Genomic DNA, 12,941 nt, shown 5'->3' with positions numbered 1-12,941 from the left:
TCTGGTTGACAGTTCTGAATGAGTTTCCTCAAACACAAGGTCTTGAGATTTCAAAAGTGAATGCGACTGCACTGTGTTGCTCTTCACTGTACAGGACACCTGCTGATTATGATGACCATGTTAAAGCAATCACGGCTGTCAGGTGTGGAGGGCAGGACGCATGAAAGGTGGCTGTTACCATGGAAACAAGGTGCTTATTTGACATCATGACAGTAGAGTGCAAGATCAGGAAAAAGACTTTCCCTTGGCATTCAACCAATAGTCGCAAATAAATACTTTTTGATCAGTCGCTATCAATATATATGTATTATTATCACAGAGAATTCAGTGTAAAGATTGTCGGTGAAGTTGCATGTTTCAGCTAAATATCTCTCACCTCAATATTCTCCAAGTGTGTTAGAGAACCTTTTAGTTTGTCCGTTGTGGGCAATAAAAACATAACAGCTGACCCAGCTCCTGGTGTAATATAAAAAAGCTTATTCTGGCATAATAAAGAAGCACAATTCATACAAACAGGTGATTGTACGCTCGTAAAACAAAAGTATACTTGTTGTGATTTAAATTTCTGCCAAAATTGCCACCTAAATTTTACTTAAAGGGCTCGACTGTAATGTAACTGTAGCTGGACCAAGTCAAGAGACGGGAAATGGACTTTTCCAAAGTACTTTTCTGTATTGTTTTAGGGATGCGCAATATTGGATATGTTGCCCATATCTGATATGCCTATTGTCTGTGACCCATGGGCCGATAATTGATATCAAATACCGATATATGTTGGCATGTTTCCACTAGCACGACTCGCCTCACCTTTGTTATTTTGCTTTTCCACTAGCATTAGTACCTTGTACCTGGTACTACAGACTGCCGGCCTCTGATTGGTCAGAGTGTTGTCACAGGAAGAGGTACGAGCAAGACGTCTGACACAAGAATCAAGCCAAACAATGTCGAAACTGTAGATCAGTTAAAAAAAGACTTATCCAAAAAACCATGGGTTAATGTTGCGACTGGCGAGTCGCATCACAAACCCTGACGCTGTATTTCAGTCTAGTCACTGTGTAAGAAGGACTCTGTGCTCCGGTCATGGAGGAAATACTTAACAAATATATATATATTTTTTAAATTAACTGATTCTAGTGATTCAGCTACACTGAAAACAACTGCTTTACAAGTCACTAGTCACCTGTGTGTGTGTCACATGTAAAAACGAAGTCACAGTGATGACTCTGCCAAACTGTGCCGTGTCGAGCTGGACCATAGGTAGAAAAGGGGCTTATGTCTTTTCCTCTTGCCTCTTTGCCTTTTGTCTCTTCTGTAGTAAAATTAAACCTCACATAGAGTGGTCCTGTCGCACATATATGCGAGTTATGGAGGTCTACTTACATACATTAACTTGTTTTTATGGTCAAAAACCTCTTAGCTGTTTCAGAATGAAATCTCACCCCCAGAAGACAGATTGTGTTGCAATTGGCCAGCCAACGAGAACTTTCTCAACTGTCTTGTGATTGGCCAATACCTGGAAGTGACGTAATCAGCAAACCAGTTCTCACAAGCGCAGCTCCCCCCTCTGGATGCACTGCTACTCATTATTAAAACATTGTTTTAACAGTGTTTAAAAATAGCTTCGTCACGACTCCCCGCCGCAGTCCCTTTTATGACTTTGACCCGGAGTCAGACCCAGAGTCAGAAGACACCGTCGCTCGTGAAACACCTCCACAACGGACGTTATTCTTCTTCTGCGGTTCAATGTACGCAACCGGATGTGCCCGGACTAGTGCCCGGAGCAGGAGGATCTGCTGTTCAGGAGAACTGCTGTTTACGTAACCGGACCGGGTTTTTTCAGAAATCTCGCCGAGCCAGAGAAGACAATAAAACACAGCTATCTCCATGTGTGTGTATCTTGTGTTTATCACTTCCTTATGTCCTTCTCTGGCATTAACACTGGCCTTGCCAGGACTAGTATTCCTCATGGAGACCAAAACCTGGTCCTAATGAGGCAGAACTTTATTTCTGAGGAACTGGTTAAGTTGGAGACCAAGATTTGAATTGGTTAGGTTAAGGTTAGGGTTTTAATTAGTTTTATTAACCAAACAAACAAACATTTATGTAGAACTTAAGAAGGAGCATAACTGATAATAACATTAAAACTTAACTGGATTATAGTACATCCAGGGTGAGTAATACAATTCAGTCCCAACCATGATTCACACAAATAAACTAGCCGTGATCTTGGTCAGTCTGGACGTGAAATCCCACATCGTCTATGACCGAGAGAAGACCATCAGAAGTGGTCTTGACAAAAAGACCAGTCTCAGCTACAGCAACACTAGTGTTTTCTATTTTTAACAGCTAAAACGAGAAAAGCTTTATCAGCAATTGTGACTTAACACCGAGTGTATTAAAGTTTCAGACAAAGCAAACAATCTGGATACGCAGTGGAATTTATTTTTACCTTTTCCTACATCAGGATCCCCTTCCTATGTTCAGTGGCTATATGGGAAACTTTTATTCTGGTTGACGCCTACGTGACTGACGCCATATGCTTCGGACAGAGGGTGAGGGTGATGATGGATAGATGAAAGAGAAACAGAGGGAAGGTGAATGTGGCAGGAGAAGAGTCTGGGTCACACTGAACTTCAGTATACAGACGCCAGGGGATTATTCTAGGGGTGTCCAAACTTTTTTTTAAGGAGAGCCAGATTTGATCATGTGAAGATTCCCAGGGCCCAATGGTCACTCCAGACCTTAAAGTAACATAAAAATGTACTGTTTTATAATAATTGTATTTTCAATCAAGATTTTTAAATGCCACGCAGGAGTGAACAAATTAGAAAATTCTGGCATTCTGGCCGTGATTGGCCCCTGGGCCAGACTTTGAGCATGCCTGGTTTATGCAGGTATTTGGACAGCCTCAATAAAACCACATAACAATTAACAGCTTAAAAAAAACAAGTAAGAAATGAGAATCTGCCTAATTAAGACCAGGTTTTGTTTAGTATTTATGCCAGAAAAGATCTTAAAGAGGCAACAAAAAAGAATATACACACACATACACAACATGTCTTCACCTTATAATCTAAGAACTTTCTAATTTCTGTCCCTATAAAGGAAGACAAGTGGCCATAATGAGACTATGTAAAGAGATGTAGGTCCTCACAACACGCGTAATACCGTAAAAGCCTTGTTAAGAAGAGAAGGTTTGCATGTTACGCGATGACAAAGACACAGTGCATGTGTTACAGTGCACTATTTCTGCTCTGGAGCGTACAACCCTGAAAGAGAGGGAGAGAGAGAGAGAGAGTCTCACACTCCCTTTTCATATCTACAGCTTTCCCTTTCCATATACGACTCTCCATCTCTCCCGCTCATTAAATATTCACAGTTGTGCCCATTAAACATTCACCGCGCTGCGCTGCTACGTTTATCTGCCCTTCGCCAATCAGCCTCCAGCCTCGTGCACAAGAAGCCCACCAAACGTCTGAAAGCACATCCACACACGGCGACCGCCTGCACGGCCTGCGACGAGGCAGCCTTTTACACAGAGGAGGAAAAGACTAGACAGGAGAGAGAGAGCGAAAAATGAGACGCATGAAAGCAAAGAGAGGGAGAGTGAGGGTCCACTTCACTCTTGTCCATGCTCAGTGAGAGCAGAGCAGCCCTGCACCTCAATAATTTAACAGTGGGACAAGACAAGAGCTGCCAGCCCCTCATTCTCTCCTCCTCCTCCTCCTCCTCTGTCATCACAAGGCCTTACCTAATAACAGTGTAAAAATATACTCACTTTACAGCTCGACGCCGCACGTGACACATAATTGCAGCTAAAAATGACAATGCATAATCAAGCTGGATCTTTGAATGTTCCAGCTCCATCTCACACTCAATATCGCACTGAAGAACGTTCACAGGTGATAGTTTGTGACTAAAGCCAGACTTTAAATGTGTTCCCGCCGACGGCAAACTCACAGAAATAATGGAACAGAAGAATAAGCAGCAACAAAAACACCTCCATCAGTGCAGTCTCATTCATTCATGCATGCAGGCGAAATCATTCCCACAGTGAGAGAGTGAATGCTGCTGTTCGTACTACAATACAACAACAGGGCAAATACAAGTTTCTTTTATCGTGTAGTGACAATTTTATATATTCATTAAGTAAATACCTATGTTTTGAATGGATAAGAAAATGGACCCCAGGCTCAAATGCCCTTGCCTGAATTACAGAAACACCAACTGAATCATCTGCAGTCATTTTGTGTCTCTTTGTAATCGCTTTGTGTCTCTTTGTGGCCATTTTGTGACATTTTAAGGTCATTCAGTGTTTTTGTTGTTTTCATACTGCATTTCCCATTTGGTGTTTTTAAAAAAAAAGCACAGTGAACAGTGAATTAATTAATTAAGGAACATTGGCCACTTAATGTAGTAAATAATGTAGAGACAATTTACAAATGCGCTCGGTAGAAACAACTTAATTATGTACAAAAAAGCAGAGGTCGTTATTGGTCTTGGGACAGTCATCAGTTTCACAACTGCACTTGAAGATACATTCAGATCTTGGCGTGTCTCTTTACTGAGAACAATAGCTGAATAGGCCCATTCACTGGATACAACAAATCTGATCAGATAAACAAGTTAAGAAGGCAAGAAATTAGACAACAACATATCTGTTGAAAAGTCACATCTATCAATGGAAAACTATTCTAGGTGATGACCTCATAAATCTGATAGAGGGAATGCCAGAAAGTGAGATCAGCTACTCCACTCAAACTTCCGTCTGAAGAGCTTCATGAAGCATCATCTAACCCTTCTCTCATTGCCTTTTTGAAGGCAGAGTTCACTGCCAAAGACAAACACCACAGAGAGGAGACCACTCCATTTCTCCTCCTCTCATCACAGGATCATCCTCACCGCTCAAGTAAAAGCAACATGAAGTGACAGACTCACTCGCTTCCCCTTTGAACTTCTGCTTCCCACGATTTTTATCAGACAGTCAGTGCTGCCTCCGGCTAACAATAATCATCATTATCTACTACTTCTGTAAACTGATGCCACAGTCACCACCACTTATCTTGTGAAATACGGTATTTTGCAGCGCGGTGTCATTTTCTGCACCAAAGGAAGGAGTTAGTGCCCATTAGGGAAGTGAATCTTTGGGTGTCTCACAATTCAATTCTCGATTCATACGATTCTCGATTCAAAAATGTATACAGTGCATAGTGTGTTAAGGCAAATTATGGCATCAAAACAATACAGTTTGTATAAGATAATGTGATTTTTAAATAAACTGATTCCAATGATTTAATCACACAAAGGCAAACTTAAGTCAAAGATTAACATTTATTCATTTAAAACTTACTTACTGTACAAAAAATAACTTGCATAAATAAAAGCTTAGACTAGTGCCCATGTTCACCATATATTTTTTCAAACACATCAATAATCTGATTACAACTTTATTCGGAATTACTTTTCCTACCATTTACTTTTAAGTGATCCACTGGAATACAGAATATGAATATTCCAGGATCTATTTGTTTGCTTGGGTGTTTATATTTAAAACAACAGACCATGTGTGAACATGCGTTGGTCCTGCATCGGTGTATTTGGTTCATACACAACCAAAACACCCAGATCTACAAAGAGATGTAATGGCATTGTTTATTGGACCATTAACCTACACATTCCCATCACCCTTTGCACCCTCTTGCTGTCTCTACAGCACTAGTGCAGCGTAAATGTTGGACAGAGACAAAGATGTTTCAATTGTGGACATCATCCAAAGACTTTCAAATCTAACGTGTGGAAGCATTTCGGTTTACCCTTGTCAATAAATAAGAAAAGGTGACAATTATAGTAAACAATGGAGCCAAAGTAAAGAAATCCTGTCACAGACATACTATAGATAAACACTATTACCAGCTCTCGAAAAAGAGACAAGAAATTACACACAGCCTCGAGCAATCGGAGTTCATCTCAATCAGCATAGACGTGGAGACTTCACTAAAGACTCAGATCTAAATTACTGACACAATATCGCACCGTGGAGTTGTTTATGCAACATTACTGTATTGTGAGATTTGAATGTGAGGTTTTAATATAGTGTTACAATGCTGTACATTAATGTAGCTGATCAGGGGTGTGTGGGTGTGAGTGTGACAGTGTGAGTGTATACAGTCATGCTTTGCACGTATATAGTCAAGTGTGATGACCACTGGGTAGGCGAGAAAAATATGTTTAACCACATGTGTGTGTGTGTGTGCTATAAGTAAGAAAAGAGCAGCCACATACAGTGATAACGTTGCAGATCAGACACACACACACACACACACACACAGAAGGCAGACCCGCTGCCAGACAGTCTCGAGGATGAAGAGTTTCACCCCTGCTGTTGCCGGGTTACTAGGTCCGGACCACTGCCAACACCACACACACGCACACAGATCACATCGCCTGGTGAGAAAGGTTTTTAAGATCTTTCCCTAACATCAATCTTTTGTTTACAGAGATGGGAAAAGCAGGAAAAAACAACACAAACAAAGGAGGAAGGTGATCAGGGTGGATGTGATTGAGAGAGAGAGAGACAGACAGGAAGAGCCATCAGTCCAGACCTGGCCCTGATCTGAAGTTCATATCATCTCAGCCTTTAGCTGGCCTTGTCTGACGCTTACTTTGACAAACACGCAGCAGCAGATACTCAGTCTGCAACACGCACACACACTCACTCACACACACACTCAAACACAAAGAAGAGACAGAAAAGAGCTGATTGAAACATAAAATGTGACAATCAAAGCAATCAACAGAAAAGAATGTCTGGATTCAGACGAAACAATAACACACACAGAGAGAGCAACAGGCAGACTAATGATGAATAATGACAACAAATCTGCCACAAATCCTATAAAAAAAACACTTCAGGTGGTGATTATTTCACCGTATGTTGCTGCATGTGAACGCACACATGCACACAGAACGGGCTGAACTTGAACACAACACTCGTAGTTTAGTTCGTACTTGCCACGGTAACACCTGGGATCTTGGGACAACAAAAGGCCAACACGTCTGGACACATAAGCAATTTGCTGAGCTGTCATGACTTTATCCAGATTCACTAAACCACTTTCACTGAGGATTAAACAATAAAACAACTTTGACAGAACCTGAAATGTCGGTAAAAGTTAGGAAGGAAATCCAGTGGATCTGTGGAATCATTGTTATCTATAGTTGTTATTTAGAGAATATGGCATTTATAAGTAATAAGTGGAAGCTCAGCTTCAGCCTGCATCTGGAACATGTATTTTTAATACACCATTATTCAGTTTTATGGCCTTTTTTATACATGTGTATAGGCAAACATAGAGCACTTTGTCACACTTGCTCTCGCTACTGCTGAAAATACTGAAAAACCACTGAATCTTATCACCCTGAAAAATATCAACCATGTTTGAAAATCCTGTCATTGACATGAAGACCTTGTCTGTTGCTCTATGGCAGTGGATCTCAACCTTTTTTACTTGAAGCCTCTCCTTGCTTTTCTCAGGAGAAACCAGGCTCTAAAACCCTGCCCACACACACACCAAAGGAATAAAGAGAATAATTACAAATGTTTATATGTAAAAAATAAACAGCAGTTTTACTGTTTGCGACTATTCTCACACTATATATGGATAAACATTGTCCTCTGCTTGTTTTAAATTCAACCCAAAGTAACTTGAGATATTGCCTTGTTTTCTTTTCTGATACCGGTAAGTCTTTGGTACTTTTATGTTTCTCAGACATGATATTTTCTTGTACATAACGATGACAACAGGAACGCGATCAGCTATAGCCGCTAACTGACCTGCTGAGACTTGTTTACGAAGTAAAAGTGACAGAACGTCACAGAGGTTTTGGTAATAAATAGATGAACACATTTAAAGGTGGACCAAAATTCAAGTTCTGATTATACAAACCCAGCAGACAAAGCTATGTGCCCCCTCCCCCCCCCTCACCCATGTGATCTCTGTACTCCAGGTTGGGAACCATGGCTCTACAGAATCATTTGGCCAGAAAATCTACAGGTCAAGCTCTACTGTTGTGTTCCCAGAAGTCAGCAGTAAACTGTGAGAGTACACCACGTGAATAACCAACACAAACTTACAGCCAAAGCCATAAAAACATGTTATGTTAAGCCCAAAATATCTCTTATCTGATTCAGAACAAGCTGCTGTAAAACGTGCACATACAGTCCTTTGTGAGATCAAACCAAAAATGGTCGCAGACGATCGCCGAGGCCGACTGAACCTCGGCGTGCAATATAAAGCGCTGCCATGTGACCTCAAGCTTTTCAGGAATCTCCAGTGACATGGACGAGACAGAGCGCCCGACTCTCTGCTCTTAAGGGAATCATCCAACAACGCCTGCAGCTCAACTGACTCTGTGGAGCTGCTACAGTGGCGTGGACGGTCGCCCCCCCTACTGCCGTCAGCTTCCTGCTGACACGACACAGAGTATATCCACTGCACTTACCTCTGGCTGAGAGCTTTTTTGTGTTGATGATTTTGGCAGCATACTCCTGGCCGGTGGACTTCTTGACACATCGGCGAACGATTGAGAAGGCACCTCTGCGGCAGAAGAAAACGATAGGAAGCATGAGAGCAAGTTCCAACATACGAGTGGACACAGGTGGGCGATGTGGCAAAAAGGTTACCATGATAAACACTTTTAAATGTGTAAATATAGCTCTACAGCAACACCCTTTTGGCAGGAAGCTTCGCTCAGCTGCTGTGTGGCAGGACGCTGACGCAGTCAGGGACCATCTCATGGGAGACCAACCAAAGGACAGCAGAGGTGGATCACGCCTACAAAACACACTGAAAGCGAGCGTAGACGACGGAACCCACGGGCGACGGATCCCACTTGTAGAGCGATCGCTTCATATCAGGTACCGTCGTGAATCATGTCGTGATTTGCAGCTTCCCAGCTTCGGCAGTTAAGGGGAGTCATTCAGTCTGTCTGGTTCTGTGATGTATTGCTCGTTCTCCGCGGTTATTCTGAAGCGCACGGTGAACTGTTACAGCTGGAAACGCGAGTCACATGACGTCCGGAGCTTCACAGCAATAATTATCGCATTGTTAAACAGACAAAAAAACTTGTTCAAGACATAATACACACGTCTGACATCCCAGTCTGAAACATGCATTTGACAATAACAGAGGAGCACAGTGCACCGTTTATTATTTTTAAATAAGGTCACTGTCAGTTCGATCAATCATATTCCTGACTTAAGTTTAAAGAAGGAAGAAGAACAGACTCCTCTGTCATCCGTCTGTGCTGCTGCTGTGAAGCTGCAGGTATCACAGCGGTAAGAGAGAGATTCAACATGTAAGGAACATGAGGATCGAGATATGATACCAAATACTATATATATAAGTATTTGTTAAACAGATGGTTTGAAATCAGAGCAAAGTGTTGTTGTGGTGAACTCTACTGCTCCGGTCAGTGTTAATACAGTCAGTGTACGTGCGCGAGTGCGTGCACGTGTGCAGCGCAGCAAACCAGAGTGAATCAGAATATTCAATTATTATTATTATTGTTGTTCAATTTTGTCAAGTCCACCCCAGGCTACAGTAAACAGCTGAGCGAAATGAAGAAGTAGCTGACAGCTCATCAGGGTGATTTGCCATTCTCTGATCGGTGAAAAAACAATGACCAAATTGGCTCCAATAGGAAACTTGAGATAGAAATGAGATCACCCCTTAGTATTTTGATATATCTGAACCTGTGTTGCGTTACGAATGAAGGGAATTCTATCATATCATATACTGCCCTGTGACTGCGCCACACTAGTGCATCACAGGGCGAGTGTGCATGGCCACACTGAGCCGAGGCCATGAATCACACACCTTCAGAGACGAACGCAGGGAAGTCACATGCATAATTAAAGCAGTCTGATATTCTGTGTACTGAGATGTGAGATAGAGGTCGCGGTTACTGGTGCGTGACGGAGGAGGAGAGGACTTGTTTCACTGTGAGGGGACACAGTCATGAGCTCATAGGGGGAGAAAACTCACATTAAGCAACTGAAGTATATTTTCAGGTGATTGTCCAAAGGGACTATTATGCCAGATTGCAAATTCCCTATAAAAGTCACTGCACAGAATCTGTAAAATAAAAAAATAAAAATATTTCTCCTGCCAGGCTCTTAATCGAATCTGCCGGATAATGTCGGCGCAAGCTCATGTGAGGACGCAGCAGCAGCAGCAGACGCTGCTGATAATTCACAGAGCGCAAGTGGATGAGTGTTCTGCCTTCATGCACTCACGACCCAGGCATCACCATCATCACCACCACAGCCTCGCCTGGATGCTCCAAACATTCTCCTGCTATTTTGAACACAACTGACCCAAACTATTTGAATTTGTCATGTGTAAATGACAAACCGTGGACAATGTCTGGGCCTAGTGTGTGACTGGAAAGGGTTAGATGACGAGTCCAGAAAGACATTTATATTAATCTTAGTAATGTCAGATAATCCAACGTTGCTATTTAAGGCTTTTAACTTCTTTATGAGTAGAAAACAGCGTCTGAGGTAAAGCATTCACAAACAATTATGTGTGTTTATGAAACACAATAACATTTCAATTATATACTAACCACCGCTTTAACATAGGATTTTATATATATATATATATATATATGATGTGCGCTTTATATTTGTTTATTCATGACACTCATGGTTTTCACAGGTTCAGGTCCCATATTATTTATGTTGCTTATATACAAGTAAACAGGTGTTTTTCTGTCTCTTTTTGGTGGGTGGGGGTTTGCACATTAAGCAAGTTGTAACCAAGATGTAAATATGTCAACTTGTGATCAGTGAAGGAGGAGGATTAAATAAGTTTAGGCTTCTTCTTACTTCTCATGTACGAGTGTGTTTTGTTTCCTTTTTGTGTGTTCAAGATAAAGCCTGTGTTTGTTCATTCACATTTCTGTGCTTTTGGACCAAGGTAAAGCATATTTGAGAGTTGTAAAAACGCACTTCATGGATACAATTATTATTATCACTTGATATTTTGAGCTCCTCTTATTTTGCAAATGAAAAAGTGTGGTAATAATTGTTGTTGGGAAGAACTGACATTTGACTGTGTCTTCCTCGTGTCTGGCATCATCATTTTTTGCAGGAAGCTTCTTCCAATTCAGCTGTAAATGCACAATCAACTTCTATTATCCACGCACACGCAGATATTAAATGTTACAGAGCAGCTTTGCAGCCAGGATACACGCTGTACTGTGTCCTCGAGCCTAAACAGAGAAGTAGTGCGCAAAAATGAGCAGCCGCCTCACTGACTGCAGCAAAAGCCCCCTTTTATTTTCTTCATCTCTGCCTCTGTCTGTGTGTGTGTGTGTGTGTCTGTGTTCTCCGTGAAGATGTGGACTGTGACAGATACAGTAGCCGCTGCAGTGTCGTTCACAAACGCGCGCACAGCAGAGCCTGAATGACTGAACACGAGCCTGGAGAAAGAAAGACACCGAGCAACGGCGACGTGCAGACGACGCCGTTTCGACGCGTGCAGCCTGCTGCAGATCCACGGACATACAAGTTCACTCTCGCACACGCACACACACACACACAGGAAAATGCACGCATGGGATTAAAGAGCCTGGCTGTCAGACCCTCACACCCTCTGCTGCTGCTGCTGCTGTGTCAACACTGAGGTAAACGCGCACAATGGCAGCAGCAGAGGAAAAAACGTGCGCGCACACACACACAAACACAGTAAATGCAACAGCAGCATAGATGGTGTGTGTGTGTGTGTGTGTGTGTGTGCTTACTTCCCCAGTTCCTCGTACAGCTGATACTCGTCAGTGAATCTGGTCGAGGTCACCACTGTAGCCATGTTGACTGAAGTGACAAGGGACGCAGGAGAGAATCGCCTCGCGCTGCAGCGGCCGCCTCGCGCAGGTTTTCGGGAGGAGTGTGTGTGTGTGTGTGCTCGTGCAGAGACAGAGAGAAGAGAAGAGAGAGAGAGAGGCTGAGTGAGCGCGAGGAGCAGAGAGAGAGAGAGCGAGAGCGATCTGTAGTAACAGAGATCCACTACTGACAAGATGTGTCACACTGCGCTTGAAAAAATAGCACCCAACAACAACAGCACTCGTCCTCAGTCTTGTATAAAGTACCTTAAAGGGATACTTGAGTATAAGTACAAGTATTACTTTGGTAGAAGTTGAAATCACTTTTTTTAATGTTAAGTCTTTAAGTATATGACATTTATTGTACCAGAAGTAATTTTCTGATATAAATTGTACTTAATTTTTTTTTTTTCAAGTGAGGAGTTAGGCTTGAGCCATGGAGGATCAGTGGTAGGGGGAGTTGTCTTTCAACTAGAAGGTTGTGGGTTCAATTCCTGGCTCTGCTCATCTATAAGGGTCCTTGAGCAACACATGTTGTAGCGTGTGAATGGATATGAAATCTGTGTAAAGCAGCTCATCGAGACTAGAAAAGCTCTATATACAGTAAATACAGACCATTACCAACAGGTAACAAAGATAGTTAGAGGAAATGTACTAAAATAAAAGTTGCTTGAAAAAAAAAGAAATAACAAAGTAAAGTACAGATACGTGAATGTTGTACTTAAGTACAGTAATGACGTTTTTATACATTACAACAATGAGTATGACTGTTCACAACTTACATATCAACTTGTGTGACCTTTGACCTTTATCCAGTCCTGGATTGACCTAAAAACAATGCATCAAAAACACATTCATCTAATTAATAGAAAACAATTGAATAGTGATTATGAACAGACAACATTTTTTTGTGATTGTTTCTGATTATTTAGAGTATTAAATAACACTACGTAGGTGCTCTCAGACAAACCCTTCATACATAATCTGGAGCTCTTGTCTGAACATGGCCACAGAGTACAGTAACAAGGGTGTTTGCAGGTTGTACAGTAGAGAAC

At 41.9% G+C, this 12,941-nt stretch overlaps 1 protein-coding gene across 5 annotated transcripts in view; it reads right to left on the bottom strand.

The window, feature by feature from the left end:
• Positions 1-11,947, bottom strand: part of camk2g2 (calcium/calmodulin-dependent protein kinase (CaM kinase) II gamma 2) — a 66,771-nt gene extending 54,824 nt beyond the window's left edge. For all 5 annotated transcript variants that reach the window (XM_083898079.1, XM_083898081.1, XM_083898080.1 and 2 more), the window contains exons 1-2: positions 11,809-11,947; positions 8,503-8,597 (exon numbers count right to left, since the gene is read on the bottom strand). In XM_083898079.1, the coding sequence (XP_083754205.1) occupies positions 8,503-8,597; positions 11,809-11,873 (160 nt within the window). In that variant the 5' untranslated portion in view covers positions 11,874-11,947. The remainder of the gene's footprint in view (positions 1-8,502; positions 8,598-11,808) is intronic.
• Between the last annotated feature and the right edge of the window lie 994 nt (positions 11,948-12,941).

The sequence above is a fragment of the Microchirus variegatus genome (genome assembly GCF_963457635.1).
Source record: "Microchirus variegatus genome assembly, chromosome: 11".
Lineage (NCBI taxonomy): Eukaryota > Metazoa > Chordata > Actinopteri > Pleuronectiformes > Soleidae > Microchirus > Microchirus variegatus.
This window is presented reverse-complemented; position numbering and strand designations above follow the sequence as displayed.